General features: G+C 49.1%; 1 protein-coding gene across 2 annotated transcripts; it reads right to left on the bottom strand.

Moving 5' to 3' along the window:
- Positions 1-1,430: 1,430 nt before the first annotated feature.
- Positions 1,431-14,333, bottom strand: LOC310646076 (apelin-like). 2 transcript variants are annotated; one of them, XM_083372279.1, is made up of 3 exons: positions 14,192-14,333; positions 4,896-5,055; positions 1,431-3,256 (listed from the first exon to the last, which is right to left on the bottom strand). In XM_083372279.1, the coding sequence occupies exons 1-2, from the start codon at positions 14,265-14,267 to the stop codon at positions 4,901-4,903; spliced, it is 231 nt and encodes a 76-aa protein (XP_083228405.1). In that variant the 5' UTR covers positions 14,268-14,333; the 3' UTR covers positions 1,431-3,256; positions 4,896-4,900. The 2 variants fall into 2 exon arrangements, with proteins under 2 accessions (XP_083228405.1, XP_083228406.1); XM_083372280.1 differs by having other exon boundaries at positions 4,953-5,055.
- Between the last annotated feature and the right edge of the window lie 10,019 nt (positions 14,334-24,352).

Raw genomic sequence — 24,352 nt, 5'->3', positions numbered from 1 at the left:
TAACAACACACTGTGTAAATGTGGAGAGAGGCACCACCAGGCCCATCTGCTGGTATGTTGGCTACTACCAGAAACATGTACCCATAATGCCTTATTTTTGGTCAACAACAAAGCCAAGAAAGTGGCTTCATACTGGCAGTCTAAAGTTGGAGGAAGAGGAGGAGGAAGAAGAGATTATTATTGTTGTTGTTGTCATGGTGGGCACAGCTACAAATGCAAAATACATATGAAAAAGATGTGAAACTGTACGGGTTTTATAAAGAACAAACTGTATTTCATAAGATATTGTTAACCTCTGATGAGAAACTAATTAAGAAAATGTATAATTTTTTGTTAGTTTTGGAGATGGAAAGTAAACAGACTAAAGAAACTATGAGAAGGTGGGCGAAAAACTTTGGTTATAATATAGAACTAGAAAAATGGCAAAAATTATGGGAGAGAAATTATAAATTGACAATGTCAACTGCGTGTAAAGAAAATCTATATAAAATGTTTTCTAGATGGCAGCTGCCACCAGCAAAAATGTTTAAAAATATGTCAGATAGATGTTGGAAATGTAAACATAATTCAGGCGTGTTGTTGTTGTTGTTGTTGTTAACCATTGCACAATCAGCCGGATGTTCAGACTGGATTTGGCATTTTTGTTTACCTATCGAGTCCTTACCAAGGACCCGGGATAGGCAGACGTGGAGGTTTGGTGGTGGTACAGATATCGTCGCAGGATGGAAGCAGTTCCTAGTAAGGCCGCCTTTTGCAATTGACTGGTGGTGAACTTGTCAATGCCAATGATGTTCAGTTGGTGCTCCCGTTGTTTCGGGATTGCACCCAAGGCACCTATTACTATTGGTACTACCCTTGCTTGCCTTTGCCACAGTCTTTCTATTTCTATTGGTAGGTCTTTGTATTTTGTTACCTTCTCCAATTCTCTCTCTTCTCTTCTGCTGTCTCCAGGCGCTGCCGCATTATCATTATCATCATTAATTTACTACTATTACTATATTACTATTACCACAGGTAGTCCTCGACTTACAAAAGCACAATTGGGACCAGAATTTCTACTGCTAAGCAAGAGAGCAGACCCAAATTTTATGACTCTTTTTGCCTTGGTTGTTAAGCAAATAACATAGTTGTTAAGCGAATCCAGCTTCCCCCACTGACTTTGCTTAGCGGAAGCTGATGGAAAGGTCATCTGTGGGGATCGCTTGACCCTGGGCCGCTGCTGGGGTCGTACGTGCGAGGACTTGTTGCAACTCACTTTTTTCAGTGCCGCTGTGCATTGGAACGGTTGCTAAACAAACGGCTGTAACTCACGGACAACCTATATTTTTTGACTGCCCCACAGTTCGTGGGGCATTAAACATGGCTAGCCAAATGTTACACACCGCAATGGCAGCAAGGTAGCATCACACATCAACCACACAGGGCAGGAGGTGGTGTGTGAACCAGATGCTGCTATGACTTTCCTTGTGAAGGCGGGGTTGGCTTCCACGCAGGGACAGGCAGACTTTGACAATGGCCCAGCGCATCCTTTTACCTCTCTGACGGAGAGAGAAGAAAGAGGAAGGAAATCAAGATGGTCTGTGGCTCCAACCCCCCAAAATAAGGTTTTATTGATTTTTTTTTGGTATCTCTTTTATTATAAAGCCATATTTACATAGAACAAACCTTTACAGATACACACACACACACACACTGGTAACCCAGTTACCAGTAAGGGTTGAAGCAATTAGGCATCCCTGGCTGGTATAAATTAGTGTTCTTTATGAAGAAAAACCATCTGAAAGAAAAAAAAGTGACACAGATGGGAGCTGCCACACCTGGCTTCTGCACAGCCCTTCCACATGGCCCAACACACATACCCCCCCCCACCCATACGCACAAGTGCAAAACAAAGACGACCTCTTTTACAACCCAGGGATTCTTTGCGAGTGCGAAAGCCCAAGCCGAGATCTTTGGTAAGAAGTTTCCGCCAAGCCGAAATGCAGTTGCACCAGTACTTATTTTATAGGGCATATTTCATGCATTGAAAGAGCTTCCACAGCTGTTACGGTCAGGTTTACGCCCTCCCGGTAAGGTAGGCCCATCCTAGTTAGCCCATCTTGGTGGGAGAGGAGGAAAGAGCAGTTGCAGAAAGCCGCTGATCCAAGGATCCAGGATCTGAAGCTGTCTCGGCGCTTCTTGACTTCACCCGGGCTTTTCCTTCAGACTGTGGAGTGACTTGGAATTCCGTCACCCGTTCCTTGCAGCTACCGCTATAAAAAAGGGGCTGAGGGTCAAGCAACAGGGGGGGCTGAGGGTGGAGAAGACCGTACGAAGTGGGCCCTTCTCAGTTGGACAAAAACATGGTTTGGGGGGAAAAGGCACACGGACGGTCTGGTGTGGGGGAGGTGTTTGGAAAGTGGCGCCTGATTCAAAAAAAAGGGGGGACGCTGGGCAGGAAGTCCATTTTTGCACCGAGAAAGACAAGGCTTGAGACTCTCAAGAGGTCCCGCAGAAGGCAGGTGCAGGACAGAGGCCCTCAACTTGGTCTGTCTCCTTTCCCACCCAACCCTGCGGGCGGGTCTTCTGAATCTAAGCCTGGCGGGTCAGGCAGAAACGTAGCAGCTTGGCTTAAGCATCATCTAAAGGAGAAAAGCCGTAGCTGTTTTAACGCTGCCTTCGGTGCAATTGTCGAAACTCTGCTCTTGGGAATGCCGCGATGGGAGGAATGCAAAAGGGAGCAGGGCAGGGGCCTGGGAGGGGATGCTGCCGATCTATCAAAGTGCTTTTCACTGGCCAAAGGACCTTGGACTCCAAGGGCACCACTGGTGGAGGAAGGCCTTGGGACCAGCTAGGGGGACATCAGGATGTTCTGCCACCCGCTGCCTATCTTCTGTGGCAAACAGGCAGAGAGCCAGTGCTACGCCTTCCTTCCTTCCTTCCTTCCTTCCTTCCTTCCTTCCTTCCTTCCTTCCTTCCTTTTTTCCTTCCTTCCTTTTTACCCTCCCCAGCTTCTGGGTCCTCCTCGCATCCTTTAAGCTTTGCATGGCGGTGAGACGAGAGAGTCGGAGAAATGTCCCCAGTTTGAGCAGAAGGCACCATGAAACAATCGAAGGCGGAAATGCTGGAGTCACATCCTCCCTCCCACTCCCTCTTTCCCACTCGGGGCAGACAGCTCTGGATCAACCTCTGCCACGGATGGAAGCCCTTTACAAGCAGAGTTGATCAAGCAGAGAGGACACAACAGGGCGGGGTCTCTCCCAGGCAGTCCTTGATCCTGTAAAGATCAAAGAAAGAGCACGTTAAGACTGGCCATCTGGCCATCATCCGCATCACACTCCTCGGGCACCTCTTGCTTGTTTGGAGAAGGCAACTTCATAAATTGTAGCCACGACTTTCTTTTTCTCTGTGGGCTCAGAGAAATAAAGAGACCATGAAAGATCTCTTTGGAACAAATGCAGGGGGGGGGGTCAGCCAAATCACCAAGCAGGCCTCAGGCCCAGGAGTGAAGTTGCTACTAGCAAATGAATTCAAGAAATCTTACAAAGGGAAGCCCCCAAAGGGAGGGCACGCTTCCCCTCCTGATTGATGTTCTCTTATAGCAGGAAATGCTATAATAAAATATTGCCCTATCGGAGCCAATCCGGGATGAGTAAACCACCCGTTGTTGGCACTGTAAAGTAAGTTTCCTTTGAGGCACTGTTCAACTCTGGGTGACTTTAGGGATACTTTCATGCTGGATCCCCCAAGGTGCTTTCTTTCAAAAAGCAACTGGATTTCCTTGTTTTGCTAGAAGACATTTTGCTTCTCATCCAAGACATCTACGGAGATCCTCAGTCATCCGAGGTCATGGTTGTCCCAAAGGTGTTTTTTCAGGAGGCAACTGGACTTTTTTTGTCTTTCTTTGAAGAGGTTTCGCTTCTCATCCAAGAAGCTTCTTCAGCTCTGATTGGATGGTGGGGAATGGAAGGATTTATACTCCTTGCAGACCGCTGGTCATTTGCATTCTTCTAGAGAATGGTTGAGGCCACCGATAAACCTCCAGGTGGCCTCAAGGACTCGCTAAAAGAAGGCAACTGACCAGCGGTCTGCAAGGAGTAAAAATCCTTCCATTCCCCAGTCAGAGCTGAAGAAGCTTCTTGGATGAGAAGCGAAATGTCTTTCAAAGAAAAAACAAGAAAGTCCAGTTGCCTCCTGAAAAAGCATCTCTGGGAATAATAATAATAATAATAATAATAATAATAATAATAATAATAATAATAATAATAATAATAATAATAATAATAATAATAATAAAGTTGGAAGGGACCTTGGAGGTCATCTAGTCCAACCCCCTGCTCAGGCAGGAAACCCTGTACCATTTCAGGCAAATGGCTGTCCAGTCTCTTCTTAAAAACCTCCAATGTTGGAGCATTCACCACCTCTGGAGGCAGGTTGTTCCACTGGTTAGTTGTTCTAACTGTCAGGAAGTTTCTCCTTAGTTCTAGATTGCTTCTCTCCTTGACTAGTATCCATCCGTTGCTTCTTGTCCTGCTTTCAGGTGCTTTGGAGAACAGCTTGACTCCCTCTTCTTTCTGGCAGCCCCTGAGATATTGGAACACTGAGAAGCTTCTTCAGTTCTGACTGAACGGTGGAGAATGGAAGGATGGAAGCAAAAGGCCTTCTAGCAAACTCCAGTTACCTTTTGAAAGAAAGCATCTTTGGGACAGCCATGACTGAGAATCTCCATAGACACTTCCGTGTAGGATACTTTGCAGCCATAAGGAATGGTCTTAGTAACGACACCTTCTGGGATGTTTCTTGAACTTCCTTCTTTAGCCTACAATCCTGGGATTCCTGGGTGATCTTTTATCCATGCATTAAGTCCCTGATGCCCGCCCTACTCTTCCATCATCCCGTCTTCCCACTTTCTCTACCTGTGCTAGAAAGGCATGGGTCCTTTATGTGAAAGACGAGGCCGAGGACGCCGATACCTCCGCCGGTGCCCCCCAGCACTCCGGATCACTTTGGGATGCACCAGGTTCATGGTGTGTCCTTCTTTGAGTTCCTTCCCATCCTTTGCTTCAGAGAATGCGCCTGCGGGAAGACAAAGAAAGAGGCGGTCGTGAGAATGGTTTCCTTACCTCGGAGTAGGTCGATTTAATCTCCCCCCCCCCCCAAATTCTAGCATTCAAGGTTTTGTTCAAGAGTGGGCAGACAGTCACGTGTCTAGAGCAAAAGATCCTGGAACCCGACTTATTCACATGTGCAGTTAGCTTTCATTTCATATGCAAACATACCATCGTGGTCTGCTAAGCAGATGGGTTGCTTTATGGGAGAGGCTGACCAAATTTGTACAGTACATTTTGTTTTCCCCAATAAATACAAACAGTTGTCAGAGGAGACCGTGTATTGGAAGCCCCATCATAGGCAGCTGAAGTTGCATTGTACTTTGATATAAAGGTCTTCTGGCATCTGAGCACTCATTGTAGCCTTACTGACAATTTCAAGGGTCTGCTTGACCTTTAATGGCCATAATAATACATTTAATGTGCCTGCCTATGCCAGCACTGACGCTTCCTCTAGCATCTTATCTTCAATCTCCCCAAAGTGTCTGCCAATAAAGACTCATAACTTTTTGAAGCCAAGGTGAAAGTCAAGTCTTTGAGGCTGCTAGGGCATGGCTACTCCGGTTGTTGTTGTTTTAAATCAAGATACTCTGCTTTGCTTTCTAGCTTTTTTGATGCAAGAGTATTCGTCAATGCAAGTTTTTCTTTCTCAGTTGCTGGCGGTTGGCTAAAGATTCCTTGTACGTGTGAACTGGCCCACCCACTCCAAAGATCTCTGAACAGAAATAATTTTTCATTCAATCGGTCCAGCTTTGATATCCAATAGGGGTAGTTCGCGCCCAAAATTGCAAGCCCAGCACGAAGTGACAGGCATATGGCCTGCATACAGCAGCTGGCCAGCACATTTTCGGAGGAAAAGCAAAGCGAATGGAGGTGTTTGGGCTTCATAAATCCACTTCTGACCGTCGTGGCTGGGCAGGGGACAGAAGAGCTACAAAAAGCACTAAAGTTTGTCTCCTTGGTCACCCCCCACCCCTGCCTCCCGATCTTTCCAAAAAAATGCCGGAAGGAAGAGTCCCCATGCTTGGATTTCACAATAATAAAACAGGGGATGCCTGCCAGCCCGCTCTAAATCAATGGGGCCGGTTCTCTTTACTAGCCAGCACCAATCTGGAGTTTGACGAGGCCCTTCCCGCTCCATTGGAAAGGAATCTTTGGTCCTGGAGGCTACCGAAATTGGTTTCTCAGTGGATTTTGTTCCTCTGGGGTCACTGATCACTTTTCTACAGTGGGAAGGACCGAAGAGCTTACAGAAGGAATAAAAGCTTCAAGAAACTCTGGTTCCTAGAAAAAGCTTATGACTTGGGGGAAAGAAGGCTTTCCCATCCTATCGTTTCTTTCCCTCTGTGCATCAAACGAAGGGAAGATAACAGAATAACAGAGCTGGAAGGGGCCTTGGAGGTCATCTAGTCCAACCCCCTGCTCAAGCAGGAGACCCTATACCACGTCTCAGGGATATTTCTGCCAGATCTGAGATTCAGAAATATCTGAGATCTCCCAGATGCTTCTGAGATGTCTAGGAAGATCTCACCAGCTCAGCCGAGCCCCTCTTTTCTTCGCCTTACGTTCCCCCACCATACTTCTTCTCCCTTCAACCTCCAAACAGGGTTGCTTCACAGTTAGCCTTCAAGCCAAACCTAGAGCAGCTACGTTCTTCACCTACAAACATGCAAGCCCTCCTGAGACGTGTGAGTTGTGCTCCTCCTGTGGTGGTTTTGTTTTGTTTTTTGTTTTTCGGAATTCAGGTAGCAGGTCTCCTCGCTTCAAGAGACTTGACAGCTTCTACCCTTCCTAAACTGAAAGGAAGCAGCTAGCTGGCGGTGAAGCCACTCCTTTTAACTTTTAGGTTGGGCAATAAAACAAGCCAGGTTCTGCCAGCTTGCCTCACCTCGGCTCCTAATGCAACAGTATGAAGGAACTGGCCTTTGTCTGCCAAGTCCCAGAATCTCCGATCAAGATACAAGAGCTTGTTTCCTAAAAACAGAGAAGGGAGTAGGACAAATGGATATTCTACCCCAGGGGTAGAAGAGCGGGCCGTGGTCTGTTTGGAATTGGACCGCGTGAGTGGCTGGCTGGTGTGTGTGCAGCTCAACATGCGCAAGTAGTGGGCCAGTGGGCACTCACATCGTGTGTGCCAGCTTGCCACTCGGGTGGCCCAGTTCCCCTCGTCCTTCCCTAGCCGGGCAGCCAAGTTGCACAGGTTGAGGACTGCTGTTCTACCCAAACACCTGCAAAGCCACATCTGTTACAAACGTGAAGAGTGGAGACAGAAGCACACTCTTAGAAGCCTGGATTTGTTGTTGCCTCTCTGACTCCCGATCCCAGCCACGAGACGGGAATGAGACAAAGCTCTGCTCAGTGAAAATTAACAAGTGTTAAAGGGGGATCGCTGCCGTTGTTAAGTGAATCGTGTGCGGCAGTGCTTTTTTTGTAAAAGAAAAAGGTGCCGGAACTCACACATGTCATACAACCCACTTTGCCTACCCTACAAGGTTCCATCCAAAAAAGGTGCCGGAACTCCGTTCTGAGCGTTCTATGAGAAAAAAAGCCCTGGTGTGCGGTCATTAAGCAAATCTGGCTTCCCCCATTGACTTTTTGCTTGTCAGGAGCAAAGTTGGGAAGGCTGCGAATGGAGATCACATGACTTGGGACCGCGCGCAACTGTCGCGAGTACATGCCAGTTGCCAAGTGCTTGAATTTTGATCACGTGATCAAGTTCACGGTTTTTTTCGGTGCCGTAATTTTAAACGGTGGCTAAACAAGTGGTTGTGTGTCAAGCAGAGTCCATTTCATCCATGGTTAGCTCCAAAAAGCTAAAGGACTACCTGTCGGCGAATCTAGTCACTGACTCCAGATCTAAGAGATCCCACAGGAAATCTCCCCCCACTCACATACACACACACACAATCAAATTCTCCAGTTGCTCTCTCTCCCCCTCACCTTCACGCACGTTTCTTGCACTCAAACCAACGGGAGTCACTCCATCCTGAACCCAAGGCCGCCAGGCTGTTTGAGACCAGCCTTCAGTAGCCATGGCAGAAGGCCCAGCCCTCAGCCTTTGCTTCCTGAATTGTCCTCAACCGGACCAATTCAGCACTGAAGTATTTCCTGGACGTTATTTAGTCCGAATCTGACCATGTTTTTCAGCTTCAGCCCTTCAACCACTGGATTTCCCTCGGCTTGTTCTGGGATGTGCCAGCTGTGCCAAAGGCTCACGAAATGCCAACACTGCTGTTGATCCAACTTCATAAATACACCTGGCTTTTTCCAGAGGTCAAGGTCTTTAAAATCCACGGGGAGAAAATGACAGATAAACATGAGGGGAACAAAGGCCAGGCTGGTCAGGAAAAATACACATGATTGCACCAGCTTTAAAAAATGGGAACCTCCTTCACTCTGGAGTTCCAGGCTTGCTGGAGTTCAGCTCCAGGTTTGGGAGGAGGAGGAGGAGGAGGAGGAGGAGGAGGAGGAGGAGGAGGAGGAGGACTATGGGGTCCTTGGTGCTCTCTGAGCTTGGCTGTTCTCTTGCAGACGTTTCATTACCCAACTAGGTAACATCATCAGTGCTAGAAGGAACTGAGGTTTGGGAGGAGGAGGAGGAGGAAGAGGAGAACTGTGGGGTCCTTGGTGCTCTCTGAGCTTGGTGGTTTTCTTGCAGACATTTCATTACCCAACTAGGTAACATCATCAGCGGTAAAAGAGAGTGGGGTTTGTGGAGAGGAGAAGGAGGAGGACTGTGGGGTCCTCGGTGCTCTCTGAGCTTCGTTGTTCTCTTGCAGACGTTTCATTGCCCAACTAGGTAACATTATCAGTGCTAGTGAGTGTGGGGTTTGATCTCTATTTATATTCAGTACTTCGCACTGCAAGTCTTGGTGATCGTGGTGGTTTTGACCTTGGTAGTTCCTTGATTTTGGCGCTGTTTTCTGCTTGCTTGCTTGTCTGAACAAGCTACTGAACAATCTACTGAAGGTAAACAGGGAGGAAAGCCCACACTCACCAGTACTGATGTCGTTACCTAGTTAGGGTCATGAAACGTCTGCAAGAAAACAGCCAAGCTCGGAGAGCACCGCGGGGCCCTCGTGTCAACCCCGAGCTACAAATATTGTCCTCGGTTGATCCCGTGAACTCTAGTGGGGTAACCTCTCCAATCTGGGCGTCTTGCAGATTCATGGATTCCACGAATCGTCCCCAGCGATGGCTAACCTAGCCTGAAGAGGTTTATGGCTGTCCTGGGGCGGAGATGGCACTTGGGTTGGCTCTGACTTCTCCAGCCCTGCATTCTGGACAGGATGGGATTTGTTCCTGACATGAAAAGCGCTTTGTTCAGGCTGTCATTGGTGGTGGGGGGAGAGGGGGAAGAGAATCAAGTTCCTGTCAAGACCCGTGTAGCGGCAAACATCCGCCTGCCTGACAGGCAGCCCCACTCTACATGTTTCTGACAGCGTCATTAGAGGCCCTTTTTTTAAAAGCAAGGGCCAACGGGAGCGATCTCCACTGAACCAGGGATGGGGGAATGGAGAGGGGCATCAATGCTACAGTCCCGGCTGCCTTTGAAGAAGCCATCATCAATGGTCCATGTCAGCTTTGGTGCAAAGCAGGGAAACGGTGCTTAATTGCTACAGAGTAGAGCAGCTTTGCTTTCTGGAGCCTAATTTCTATTTTCTTTGGGAGTGGGGGGGGGTCTGTTAACCCTTCCTTCTTTCAATTCATTCGAGAAATTGCTGCCTGGGGAATTCTGGGAGTCGAAGACCACCAGTCTTAAAGTTGCCAAGTTGGAAGACCCCCCCCCCGGTTTAGTCCCAGATCTCACTCACTCCTGTGATGAGCTGCAGAACAAAACTCTTCAGCTGATGCAAATGTACATTTGTACATTGCTGCGGTTTCCTCTGGATTGAGGTTGTGAGCTTCTCTGAAGCATCCCGGATGGGTTGAATGCCCTAACACAAACTTCCTATCGAGACGGAAGTCTGTGGTTCAAAAGACCTACCTTAGGATGGGGAATATGGCTTTGAAATGACTACTTTGAAGGTCGTTTCAGAGGCTTATTACTGAGAACTGGCCATCCCCTTTCAACCTAACAAAAGGATCATGAAGACCGTATATGGGGACAGATTCACCCTAGGAAATGATTTAGTCGTGGTTAGCTGAATAAAACTCCAACGGGTTTTGTGAAAGCCAAAGGGGGCATGTTAACGTGACCTGTGAATCCAGCCTGATCTACTGCAATCCGATCCACGCTATAAGCTGCGTTCAAATGTGCAACTCCAATTAAGCACAGAGTCACGATCCAAACTTTTAAATTCTTGTAAGCTCCCCTGACGAAAGCGGCTTAAGATAACAAGTCTTGCAAATGCCACAAAGACTAACCAGTTTGTAAAGGCGTTTTAAGCCTTCGTGTGGATTAGGCTCTGTCACCTTCGCAGTCTCTTAAAAGGACTGTAGATTTCTTCATTCTTTTGGCCAACGTGACCCAGATCTGTGACAAGAAATCAAGCCCGTAGCCTTGAGCTACCCTCCAACGGTTGAAAGCAAACGGGGGCTCCAGTGTAGAGTCCTGGGGAAAAAATTCCTTGGGTGCCCTCACCAATTCCCAGCCTTTGGAATTTCCGCTCCCCCCCCCCCCCGCAATCTGCCTGCTACAAGCCCCAGGTGTCACGTCATGCAAATTACATAATTTGTGTCGCTTGTGCAAATGGCATGAGATGGCGTGGGACCTCACTCATTCTTCCTTCCCTCCTGCAGACGCCTGGGCCCTGATGCACTCTGCTGGGATGTGCATCGGTGTACAGATGCTTCTCGCCACCCTGTGAAACCACTGGAGGGAGCCTCTTGAGTCAACACATCATCGACCCATTTTAATTAATAAGTGGGAATTGTCAATGCCTTCCCCCGCCCTTCCCCCCATGCTGGCCCTTTCAAATAGATATGCCTGATGCCCGTGCCTCTCAACCAGAATGACTTCTACCACTTGGTCTGAAGGCAAGGCTGCTTGGGAGAAATCAGCCGTGACCTATTCCAAGCCAGGTCACAAATACCAAGGGCCCTTACTCCTCTCGTAGGAGGCTTTGCAACCCGGAGCGACAACAGGGCAGCGTTGCTGAAAGACAGGGGCAGGCCCATAACCACACCCCAAGGGGAACACTGCAAGAAATCCAGCAGGTTTGCACAAGCCAAGGCCCTCTCTGCACAGGCTGACCTGCAAAATTTGGAAAGCCTGTTGCAAGGACTTGCTTGTGCAAAAGCCTGCAAGCCTCGCCGCATGCAAAAAAGCATCCAGTTTTTCCTTGTTAAGCAGCACATTTATATCACTTTCCCCCCCACCTTGGACTAAATTCAATCCTTTTTTTTCCTCTTCTGCTTTAAAGGGTTCCTCCTGTTTCTTCATCCTGGGGGATTCCTGGCAGCAGGGACTCTGCGCCGCCCAGTTTGAGTGCTGCAACTCCCAATCATTTTGTGCCCAAATTCCATCTTTCTACCAGGTCAGCAGCTACAAAGAGCCAGTCAAGAATTCTGGGAAGAGTTGCGTGGAAATTAAAAGGCAGAAGCGTTAAAAAAAAAAAGAATTTTGGGAAGAAATCGGGGCACAATTTCTGCATCCGGTGGGATTTATGCCCAAGTAAGCCCTTGTGGGAATACAGCAACCGGGGAGGTCCCGAGTTCAACTTTCACTTTTACTGTCCATTCACTTCCTTGTTTGTAATATAGGAGTAATGCAGGTAATCCTTGTTTAGGGACAGCTGGGGACAGCCAGTTGGTCATTAAGCAAAGCAGTCCCTAATTAAAACACAGCAGTTTTATTCAGCTTTCTTTTGCTTTACAGACAAAACGAAATTACGAATGGGAAGATTGGTTCTAGAGTTATTTTTTTATCACCTTCGCAACTGCAAATGGTCATTAAATAAGGCCGTCATTAAACAAGGACTATCTGTCTGAGCCTGCTGTATAGGGCTGGCAGAAAGATTCTTAAATAATCCAGTGCTATTTAATTCTAACTAGGCTCCCCCTCCGTGTCATGCACGGCCCAATTCATATTATCTTATTTTAGTTTAACATTTAAGAAATAAATAAAAACCTTGCACTGTTAAATCTTTCTTACTCTCGCAGGACCAGCCAGGTAAAACCCAAGGTCTCCAATGCTATTCTTTAATTAAATACATTATTCCACTTCATCCACTCTAGGAACATGGGTTCCGCCGGGAACATGCTGGGGCTTTAAGCCAACTTCAAGCAGTGGTTTGAAATCTTACAGTGTGCCAAATCTGATAATTTCTCACTGCCCCCCCCCAAATGCTAATCAACTGAAGATGAATTTGGACTCAGGCTGAAGGGGGAGACCAAAGAGTTAGGGGAAAGGAGAGTAGGCTGCCCAGGGTGGAATCCTACTGTCCCCCCCCCAAAATGCTAATCAACTGAAGATGAATTTGGACTCAGGCTGAAGGGGGAGACCAAAGAGTTAAGGGAAAGGAGAGTAGGCTGCCCAGGGTGGAATCCTACTGGTCCCCCCCCCAAATGCTAATCAACTGAAGATGAATTTGGACTCAGGCTGAAGGGGGAGACCAAAGAGTTAGGGGAAAGGAGAGTAGGCTGCCCAGGGTGGAATCCTACTGTCCCCCCCCAAAAAAATGCTAATCAACTGAAGATGAATTTGGACTCAGGCTGAAGGGGGAGACCAAAGAGTTAGGGGAAAGGAGAGTAGGCTGCCCAGGGTGGAATCCTAGCTGCCTCTGACAAAGCGAACCTCAGACAAACCAAACTGGGTCAGCGTGAAAAATCCACAGTGACCAGAATGCGTCGGATTCTTACTCAGCACATTTGAAATCTGACCCAGGGGCGCATTCAGGAAAGGTTTGCCATGCGTCCCGCATGCCAGCTTTGCGATCCGCAACCTTGATTGACAGGAGCCAGCAGAGGAAAAGGGCACGCGCAGAGAGGGGCCTCCTCCGCAAGGGTCCGTGACATCTCCCCCACCCCCCCCCCAAAAAACCCCTTCCCCACTCTTCCCTTCCGAAATGCCGGCAGCCAACGGGTGGGTTTCTCCATCGCCGCCGCCGCCGCCGCCGTTGCGAAGCTGCGCAGCGCCCGGCGAGAAGGATCGCCGGGGATCCCAACATAGCAACGGCGGGGAGGGCTGGAAAGGTCGGCGGAGAGAGTCCGTGAGCGCCAGCGTGAAGGTCACAGAAGCAGCACACGAGGGAGGCGAGGACGGGGCGGAGGGGAAGGGAAGGCCGGCGTCCAGCCTTTCGCCTCCGACGTCCTCCCTCCACGGCCCGCGCGCCGAAAGTAACGCGCGAGGCGCGCTCTGCACAAGCTCAGAGGCACCGCTTCCCCCACCTGGGGCAATGGCTTGCGCTAAGGCCGGCCTGGCATTCCCCTTAACCCCGCCATCCTTATCTAGGGCCGGCGGCGCAAAGCCTCCAGCTGCAACGGCCCGGGGGAGTGCGACGGCGGCGAGCCGGCCCTATTCCTGGCCCCATCGCCAAGAGAGGGACGTGTCCGGCTCCGAGGGGGCGGCGCCGCGCCTCCCTCCGGAACGGGCTTCCCCCGTTACCTGGCTGCGCCGCAGGTGCCTTCTGGAGTCTCCGCCGCCTGCTCGGAGTCCGCTCCCGGCCCCGCCGGCTCTCCTCGGCCATTCTTTCCAAGGCCGGTGCCCGCTCCCTTCCCCAATCCTGCCCAAGGCAGGCACTCAACAGGTCGAGCCTCCTCTGCAGGCGCGCTCGGAGCGCAGCGCCTCCAGCCAAGGGCGCTTCGGAGCAGCCAAGGCGGCAAAGAGGGGCGGGGAGCGGGACGGCTCCCCCCACCCACCCACCCACCCACACACCCCCCTCCCAGCCAAGGGCCTCCCGGGCTGCCTTGCCCTTGGCGGGACGGGGAGAGCAGGAGAGGAGCGGCCGGCTGGGGCTGGCAGGCGTCGTCCGCCTCTGCCGCTGCCTTCGCCGGCTCGGGCGCTGCTAAGGCAGGCTGCCCGCCCCGTCCCGTCCCGTCCCTGCCCGAGCCAAGCCGCCGGAGGTAGCGAGGCGCGCTTGGCACGGTCCCCACCCGCGGGCAGAAGCCAGCCCCAGGACAGCGCGACAAGCCCCGAGCGCCGGCCGGGCGCAGCTACCCACCTCCGGAGGCCGAGCCCAGCGCCAGGCACAGCAGCAGCAGCAGCAGCAGCGCCCGCAGGCAGCGCCGCCCGCCCATCGCGCCCGCCCCGGCGGTAATGCCCGCGCCAGCAGCGGCAACGGCAACGGCAACGGTCACGGCAACGGCGGCTGCAACGCCCCAGCCAGCGAGCAAGGCGGTCGGTGGCTCCCGCCGCGGCCAGGCTGCATTTGTAGCCGCGCCGAGCTGGAGGCGGCCCGCCCGGTCATGTGGCTGCCACCACGCCCCCCACCCCTCCTTCCCTGCCGCCCGCCCCACGCGGCAGCGCCTCCCGCCACCGCCAGGGACGCCCCCGCCAGGCGAGAAGTCCTTCTCCCCGCCGCTACACACACACACGCGCGCACGCACACACACACCCCACAACCGGCGCTGGCCCCACCCCGAAGCGGGCCCCCGGCCAAGAGGGATCGGCTCCGGATGGGGCCCGCTCTCGTTGCTCAGATTCCCCTCTTTCTCTCCTTCCTCCTCCTCCTCCCACCACCACCCCGGCGCCCCCTCTTCAAATCTGCCCATTTATGGGGCACCTACGAATCTCTCTTCCTGGATCCGGTTTGGCTTTTCCTACGATTTGGGGGGTCTCTTCGGCCCTCTGTTTTTCCTAATTGGGGACACCCCACCCCGAAGCGATGCCCTCCTCCGCCTTTTTTTTTTTTGCACGCCTCCCCCCTCCCCGGTTCATTGAGCCTCTCTGTGCCAGGAACCTTCTCACCTGTTGAGAGGTGAGCCTCAAACGGTAGTTTCACGTCAGGGCCAGCCTCCTTTGCTTCCCCCCCCCCGTCCGCCCTCCCCTGGAGCCCACCGGGCCCTCCCCCAGAGCACCTGGCCTGGGGTAAGGCACTCGTGCATGGAACCCCTTGCCTCGTGCAAATATCCGCCCTCTGCCTTTACCTCCAAAGGTGCACATGCTACAAGTTGTGGTGATCTGGGTTTTGTTTTTTTTTTAAAAAATCCAATCACAAAACAAGTAGAGAAGACCCTTTGCAGACTCTGGGTTCAAGCATCAGTGAAAGACAATGGAGCTTTTTCCCATAGCTTGTGGGGGGGGGAGTTGCCTGCAGCTGCTCTCTTTTGCTTATCACTGGATCCAGTTTGGAGTTTGTGACAAATGCAAGATTGAAATCCTCAGTCATTTCCGACATTCACTCAGTCAGCTTTTGCCCCTCAGGATTACCCGCCTCGCAGGGTTGTTGTGAAGTAAAAGGGGGAGCCGATGAGCATGTCTCCTGCCTTGAGTTACTGGAGGAAAGGTGACGTAAACTCTTCTGACAATCTCTGCTGGCAATCCAATGCAGAAACGTGCTACCGAGCTAGGAGAAACAAATTGCTTTCAGCAAAAATGATCCATGCACAGCAAAATGTTGGGTGTTATTTTCTTGGGATGAATCAGCACTGGGACTGGAGTAAAGATAACTAGGTCTCCTGCATTCATTACGTTCCCCCCCTTTTTTTTTTTTGCCCAACAGCATCTCGATATTCTTTCTCATTCCTGTTGTTGGTTTTGGGTCAACCAGAAAAAGACCCAGCACTTAAGCACCACACCTCACCAATCTCGTCTTTCAGCGTGGAGCCCTGTCATGCTCAACCAATCGAATCATAAAACCATGGGATCCAAGGCTGGAAGGGACCTTGGAGGTCTTCTAGTCCATCACCTCCCCTGCCCAGGCTTAGTCTTCCACAGCAGCCTTGAGTGGGACACAAGGGGATTACATCTGGGGAATCTGGACGATTCAGTTTGCACAACTGAAAGTTCTTTTACTTCAAAGCGTTGTTCTTCAGTATAACCACATCAGTTGCTCTGCTTAGCAAAGAAAAGATTGCCCATGGAGAAGACAGCAAGGACCAAACAGAAGGGCATAGATGCGCTGTAAAGTACTTCAGGATTTTCAGCTTTCTGTGTCTAGTTCTCAACAATGGGTTGCCATCTTTTCAGTTGTTAGGTAAAGGTAAAGGTTCCCCCGCACATGTGTGCTAGTCGTTTCCAACTCTAGGGGCCGGTGCTCATCTCCGTTTCAAAGCCGAAGAGCCAGCGCTTGTCCGAGGACGTCTCTGTGGTCATGTGGCCGGCATGACTAGACGCCAAAGGCGCACAGAACGCTGTTACCTTCCCACCGTAGTGGTCCCTATTTTTCTACTTGCATTTTTACATGCTTTCGAACTGCTAGGTTGGCAGAAGCTGGGACGAGTAACAGGCACTCACTCTGTTACGCGGCACTCAGGATTCGACCCGCCAAACTGCCGACCTTCACCTTCTGATCGACAAGCTCAGCGGCCTAACCCACTGATCCACCACGTCCCTAATTTTCAGTTGTTACGCACTTGCAATATTTTGACAGTTGCAAGTCAAGTTAAGACAGGGAGGGAAAAAAGCCCCAGTGAGTAGAGCTGAGATTTTCTTTTTCCTTATTATTGCAAGGAAGAAAAGGCTGCAAAAACAATATCGAGCTTGTATTAAGATTTATACTTAAGATTTGCAGGTGTTCCGTTGCAGAAGGACACAAATCTCCATTTTCAGTTACTTTGCTGCAATAATTGGGTATCATTGTTGGAGGAAGTTTCAAGGTTTTTGCACGTGGGTGCAAATTGCACACTTTACAATTGGCCAAAGGAGGCAGCCACACCCAGCTGCCGATCTGAGGATCAAAGAAAAAAAAAACAGCTACTCTTGTTATCCTTGCGTTTTGGGCAAAACAATAAGAGGTGAAAAGATTTTAAAAGCCATTATAGCAAAAAGAACTGCGGGGGGGGGGGAACCATTTTAAAAAGCATTCCTCCTACATTGTTTCACAATTCTTAGAAAGATGCAAATGGAATACTTTTTTCTATAGATGTTTATTCAGCATCGACTTGCAAGGAACTGGATTAGAAATTGCAACATCACAACACAATCCTTCCTATGTCTTTTTGTAGAAGTAAGGCTCCTTATTTTCAGTAGAATACACAGAAGCAACCCTATCTTCATTTTGGAGAGGGGAGAAAAATAATGAAATATAAAAAGAAAAAAGATCTAAATCTTCCATATGGGTTTGATCTCTGTAACGTCAAGGGAAACATCTGTTCTTCTTCCCTGAAACATCCCTTATTATTGGCTGCAAGCAAAATCTTGGGTTTCATTCAGCCCTTCTCCAGAGTGTCTCCCAAGTTCCCGGACTTTCTCTTTCCAGCCTTTTTGCAATCTGCATCTTGGCAGCTTCCAGGAATTTTGCCACTTAACTCAAGTTGCTGAACTCATTCGGTAATAAACATTTTTTTTTTCTCCAAAAGACGGTCTCCTGCAAATCGGTGTCATCGCCACAAAGCATGTGAGTACGTGCAGGGCTGGAAACCACATCCTCTCCAACGGAGACTTCAGATTTGTTGGCCTTCGTGGAGTTCTTTTAGCCAGTCAGGTGTGAAATGCCACCGAATTGACAAGCTCCTCTCTTTTCGCAAAAGAGCCGTTCCATCTCTCCTGCTCGCAAGGGGACCGTCTCTCAATTCTGGAGGGTTAAAGCAACCAAGAGCTAATTTTGGACTTCGGAAGCCGGCTACGGAGTTTGGGCCAGGTTGATTTCTCATCTCCACTGTGAGGAAGAACAACCAGCATCTCTTCCTGAGGCCAGGCACAGCTACGGATTACAGGAAGCCCTCGACTTGCGAGCACAGCTGAGGCCAGAATTTATGTTGCTAAGCGAGCTTTGCCCCACTTTACGACCTGGCTCGCCACGGGTGTTTTGTGAATCCCTGCAGTGATAAGTCAGTAACTCGGTTGTTAAGTGAACCTGGCTTAGCCATTGACTTTCCTTGTCAGAAGGTCGCAAGAGGGGATCACGGGACACGCACACTCCGGGATGCTGCAACCGTCAATATATGTGAGCCGCTTCCCAAGTATCCAAATTTTGATCGTATAACCATGAGGATGCTTCAATGATCATAAGTGTGAAAAACTGTCATGAGGCCCTCTTTTCGCTGCCGTTGTAACTTCAGTCACTAAATGAACTGTTGTAAGTCGAGGACTACCTGTATCTTTCTATTTCCAATTGCTTCACTTAATTAACTCCAGCGTGTGGGAAGACAGAAGAGATAAATCCATTTCTGACTCTGGAAGCAATGTGCCCGGTAGATTTTTGAAGTAAAATTTCCATTCAACGCATTCAGAAATGAGAGACTGGGGCATGCCCTTATACAGGCAGTCCTCAACTTACAACACTTCATTTAGTGACCGCTTGAAGTTAACGGCACTGGAAAAGTGACTTATGGCCGTTTTTCACACACATGGCCGTTGCAGCATCCCTGTGGTCACGTGATTTACATTCGGATGCTTGGCACCCGACTCGCATTTACAACGGTCGCAGCGTCCCGAGGTCATGTGATCCCCTTTTGCGACCTTCTGATGAGCAAAGCCAACGGGGAAGCCAGATTTGCTTCACAACCGGGTGACTAACTTAACAACCACAATGATTCACACAACCAATGTGGCAAGGGAGGTTGTAAAAGGGGACAAAGCTCCCTTAACTGTCTTGCTTAGCAAAGTAAATTTTGGCTTCAACTGTGGCCGTAAGCTGAGGACCATCTGCACCTACTCCGAGGATGCTCCTCCCTTGTGCATCCTCTACTCCTTACCTGCACACCCTGTAATTCAGTGAAATTGCAGAAATGTGGATTTCTCAGGGAAAGACTTGAAATCCCCTATTGGTCGATAGAAAGCGTGGGATCGCTGAGGTGACTGCAAAACCTGGTATGGAGTACAGTACCAGCCTCCGTTGCCCTTTGTGGGGTACTAGCCGGCATGATGGGCAGTGTGGTCCAATGCACAGGGCCGGCTCTCCCAAAGACAGAGGTGCTGCTGGCGGAGTTAATGCCTCCCCACCACCCAGCAAGAGCTTTCATAAACAAATTAAGCCTTCCATAAATGTTTACAGTCATCGGATGCTTCCTCTAAATGCTGCTGGGGTTCCAAGGCAGACGGAAAGGAACTGAACCGCCCAGGTGTCAAAATCACACTGTCGAAGCGGACAGGGCCAGGGCAGAAGCAGGCAGGCCTCAAATGATCTCCAGGCTAAAAATAAAAAAGGTGCTCGGTTTTAAATTCCATCCAAACAGCTGCAGACATCAGGGGAAGACGGTTGAGAGGAAACAACTGGAGAGAAAAAACCATCCATCTCCATGGGGGTCCGTTGACCAACGGGATAGGAAAAAAAGCTGAGCCCTCTCAATCCTTATTCCAATCATATTTTTCCAGATGGAGAAGGTGGATTGTGGTAAAGGTGAACTGGTGTCTGAAACAGCCCTTGACTCTACCCTAAAGTCTCTTGTTGAACTTTTCAGAAGTAGCATATTGCCTACAGGTAGTTCTCGACTTAGGACCACTTGTTTACGCTCTTCCATCCGTTTGGCAGCCAATCGGATGCATTGGGGAATATTCATATTTTATCATTAAACGTATGAGAAAGGAAGAATGCCTAGTCTAAGATTTGTAGAAGTTTATGTAAATAGTATGATAATACTAATAACGAAGTGAATGGCACTCCAGAATAGTGTGAATAGGTGGGGGGGAGGAGGAGGAGGAGGAGGATGAGGAGGAGGAAGAAGAAGAAGAAGAAGAAGAAGAAGAAGAAGAAGAAGAAGAAGAAGAAGAAGAAGAAAAGGAAGAAGAAGAAGAAGAAGAAGAAGAAGAAGAAGAAGAAGAAGAAGAAGAAGAAGAAGAAGAAGAGGAGGAGGAGGAGGAGGAGGAAGAGGAAGAGGAAGAGGAAGAAGAAGAAGAAGAAGAAGAAGAAGAAGAAGAAGAAGAAGAAGAAGAAGAAGAAGAAGAAGAAGAAGAAGAAGAAGAAGAAGAAGAATTAAAGGGAAATTAAAGGGAAGGAGAAGGAGAAAGTGGAGAAAAAGTAGAAGAGGAAGGAGGAGGAGGAGGAGGAGGAGGAGGAAGAGGAGGAAGAAGAAGAAGAGGAAAAAGACTACTACTTGTTCTGTTTATAGGTAAAGGGTAAAGGTAAAGGTTCCCCCACACATGCGTGCTAGTCGTTTCCGACTCTAGGGGCCGGTGCTCATCTCTGTTTCAAAGCCGAAGAGCCAGCGCTTGTCCGAGGACGTCTCCGTGGTCATGTGGCCGGCATGACTAGACGCCAAAGGCGCACAGAATGCTGTTACCTTCCCACTGTAGTGGTCCCTATTTTTCTACTTGCATTTTTACGTGCTTTCGAACTGCTAGGTTGGCAGAAGCTGGGACGAGTAACAGGCGCTCACTCTGTTATGTGGCACTCGGGATTCGACCCGCCAAACTGCCGACCTTCTGATCGACAAGCTCAGCATCCTAACCCACTGAGCCACCGCGTCTGTTTATAGAAAGTTCTCTAAATCAAAAACTCATCCAAAATTGATGCATAACACTTATGTGCAATCCAGTGGCTTGATTTCCATCTTGCATAAAGCCAAATAAGAGTTTGATTAGTGCATTAACCCAGCCGGGGCCAATTCCCTACTTCAATCATGGTTGAACAAATCACGACTCGGTGCAATTTAGGAGGAAATAAACTCATTTTGAAAAGTTTGCCGATGCCCAGCTTTGGCCCTTCTATTGTTCCCGGGGGGGCCTCAAACAACGAGGTAGATGGCGGTTACTTCTACACGCCAGACACCTGCCAGCCGCGAAGGGAGGAAAGAAGTTATTGTTGCGCATGCATTTTTGCAAGCTTAGCTGGCAGCGGCTGGCAGGTTCCTCCCGCAATGCAAACATCTGCAGGATGGCCAGAGCCAAGACAGCAGAAGCTGGGGGGAGGAGAAGGGGGGGGCGGGTGGAGAGAAGAAATAGCATCGTTAAAGGCCTCAAGACGTCTCTCCAAATGGCTTAGCATCTGGGGGATAAACAGGAAACCAAGAAGGAAATACTCTGAAGAGGAAGGATACAAGGCAGAATCCGGCCTAAGACGCATCATGCTTTTGGAATGTCAGGACCAAGGGACCCAACCTCTGGGCAGTGGCTGCTTCTGGGGGGGCAGCACATCTGCCAGGGAGCCTCTTCGGCCACCTCCAACTCCAGAAGCCCTTAAGTCACGGGCTGGGTGAGCCCACCTGGTGCTGAGCTACAAAGGGGTTCGCTTTTGGGTTGGGCTGGGTGTACAGGGTATTTCATGTCCTCTATGACAGAAGTCCCCAACCTTTGGGGCACCAGGGACCGGTTCCGTGGAGAACGTTTTTTTTCCGTGGACTGGAGAGTGTGTAGTTTTGTGTTCTGCCTGCATCCCACAGATGGGGCTTTGCTTATTTGTGCGGACCGGTTGCTGGCATGCCGCGGACTGATACCGGTCCACAGACTGGAGGTTGGGGGACCCCTGCTTTATAGAAGACCTGTATATTAGGTGGGTCAGACAGAAGCTATGAAGACATCTGCAGATCTTTCCCATCCCAGACATAAACTGCAGGGCTACTGGGCATTATATGCCAAGGCAGTGAGACACGGGATAAGGTTTTTCCCTCGTGCCATCGCTCTGCTGAGCACCTAATTCTCACAGTTCTGCCTAACGTCTGTGTACATTAACCCACCTAGTGTGGCTGAAGTATTGTTATTTATCCTTATTATCTTCTTTACTTCCCCCTTTTATTGGTTCGTTGCACAGTTAGCCAGATGTTCAGACTGAATTTGGCACTTTTGTCTACCCATCAAATCCTTTCCAATGATTTGGATGTTTGATGGTGTTCTCGTTCTCTTTCTCCTTCTTCCTCTTATTCCTCCTCCTCTTCCTCCTCCTCCTCCTCCTCACTCTTCTTCCTCCCTCTGTTGCTTTGCATATGGACTGAGTGCTCCTGTACTGAACAGTACCCACCTCATTTTGATCGCTCCCATTTTGATTTTGCTACTTTCTCATTAACCCCTATCCAAAGGCACACGTGTTGCAGTGCAGCATAACAATAACAACATGTGTCCAGGGTCAGAACTCAACTCTCACAGAATCTCAGCTTTCAGGGGGGGAAAGTGAGAAATGGAGTTTGTTTAAGGTTGGGAAGCAAGATGCGGAAAGTATACAGGCAATCCTTGCTAACAAATCCAAAACGGACAGAACTAAATCAAGTTTGTACCAGTGGTAGAACTGGATCTTAATTTCCTCCGTCTGACTTTTTTTGCAGACCCGGAGCCCGTTCTGCAAAACAATAATGAGCAACAATAATTAAGGGTTGAGTTAAACCAAAACAAGAAATAAATATGCAGAGTTGTAATGAATGCATTTAATTTCTAAAAACAGCAGGATTTTTTTTTTCTTTCCTGGTTCCTTATTTTATCATTACGGGGCAGGGTGTCCTTGAAAAATGTACACACGCTTATTAATGTTGGCTGTGGCCCTTTCTCAACTGTTCAAAATAGCTTCTAAGGAAATCACCTTTTCCTTTTATCCCAAAATGCCTATACGGCTCGCTCTACTCTTCAGCCATTTAGGAAATTTGGATTTGCACACCACATTAGACTGGATTCAGATGGCTGGGACACACACACACACACACACACACACACCAGTGAACACAGAGGCCACTTAAAATGTTTGTGAGGTCAACATTTCAACCACACATGGACCCAGACATTAATTACAAGGATCAAACCCCCATCCATCACCACTCTAAAATCTGGGGAAGTGGAGAATACGGACAACCTTTCCCCAAACGTTTCTGTTGCTGTCTAAGACAGCACCTCTGAACTTCAACAATTGTAAGATGTGTGGACTTCAGCTCCCAGAATTCCCCAGCCACTCACCATGTGAGTGACTTCTAGTCGTGTCTTAACCATAAAAGCTGGCTGGGTGACTTTGGGCCAGTCACTCCCTCACAGCTAACCCACCTCACAGGATTGTTGTTGTGGGGAAAACAGTAGGAGGAAAGAGTAGGAGATATGTTTGCCAACCTCAGTTATTCCTAAAAATAATCAAGGCAGGATATAAATAAAGCGTCCGCTTTAATTGAGCCAACGCTAACCATGACAGGTAGTCCTTGACTTATAACCATTTGTTTAATTGTTCTAACTTACCAAAGCACTGGGGGAAAAAAACACCCTACAAGCAGTCCTCACACTTATGACCATCACAACATCCCATAGTCACGTGATAAATTTTCAGGTGCCTGGCATCCAGCATGTATTTACCAGGGTTGCAGCATCCTGTGGTCCCCATGTCCGACCTTCCCAGCCAGCTTCTGACAAGCCAAGTGAAAGGGGAAACCTGGATTCGTTTAACAACTGCATGATTCGCTTACCAACTGTGTCAAAAAGGGTGGTAACAGAGGGCGTGATTCACTTAAGAGCCATCTTGCTCCAAAAAAACCACATTCTGATTGCAGTGGAGGATTACCTTTATTTACCAAACTCTTATGCCTCCATTCCTCGTCTTCCTTGCTCCTTCGATGAAATTCTGAATACAGAATGCAGTCCTTGACTTGGGACAATTTCTTTAGCGACCGTTCAAAGTCACAATGGCACTGAAAGGAGTGACTTATGATCAGTGCTTTTTTTGTAAAAAAAAAAAAAAAAAGGTGCCGGAACTCACACATGTCATACAGCCCACCTTGCCTACGCTACAAGGTTCCATCCAAAAAAGGTGCCGGAACTCCGTTCTGAGCGTTCTGTGAGAAAAAAAAATCCCTGCTTACACTCAACGACCGTTGCAGCATCTCCATGGTCACGCGATCTTGATTTTAACTCAACTCGCCGTTCATAGGGAGGCATCCTATTTGAAGGGGACGCATCCAGAGCTCCAATTAAGGCCTTGATAAATTATGAATGTACGTTGCAGGCCGCATGGCGCGCATGAGTGCCACCGTTCTCGCCAATGCTTCCCCTGAGGCAGCGATGAAGCGCGTTTCACGTACAAACTCTAGCTGAATCGGAGTATGAAAATTTAAGCACCGCTGCAACGCGAAGCGCACTAATTTAAAAGCGATCGCCGCTGATGGCCTGAGAGCTTGAAGGCAAAATAGAATTCCTTTTCTCTTTCAGAATTCTAACGAAAAGGACCGAGTTTCCTCTGGCCCCTTTTTTCTCTGGTGTCCATTCTACTCTTTCCTATTTTTTTTTTCTTCCCCTTAGAGGGCAAATGACAAAGAAACCAGCCCACCCACTTTCACACCTCATGGTAAGCCATAATGCGGTTGGCTGCTTTGATTGAGGGCAC

The sequence above is a fragment of the Vipera ursinii genome (assembly GCF_947247035.1).
Source record: "Vipera ursinii genome assembly, chromosome: 12".
NCBI lineage: Eukaryota > Metazoa > Chordata > Lepidosauria > Squamata > Viperidae > Vipera > Vipera ursinii.
This window is presented reverse-complemented; position numbering and strand designations above follow the sequence as displayed.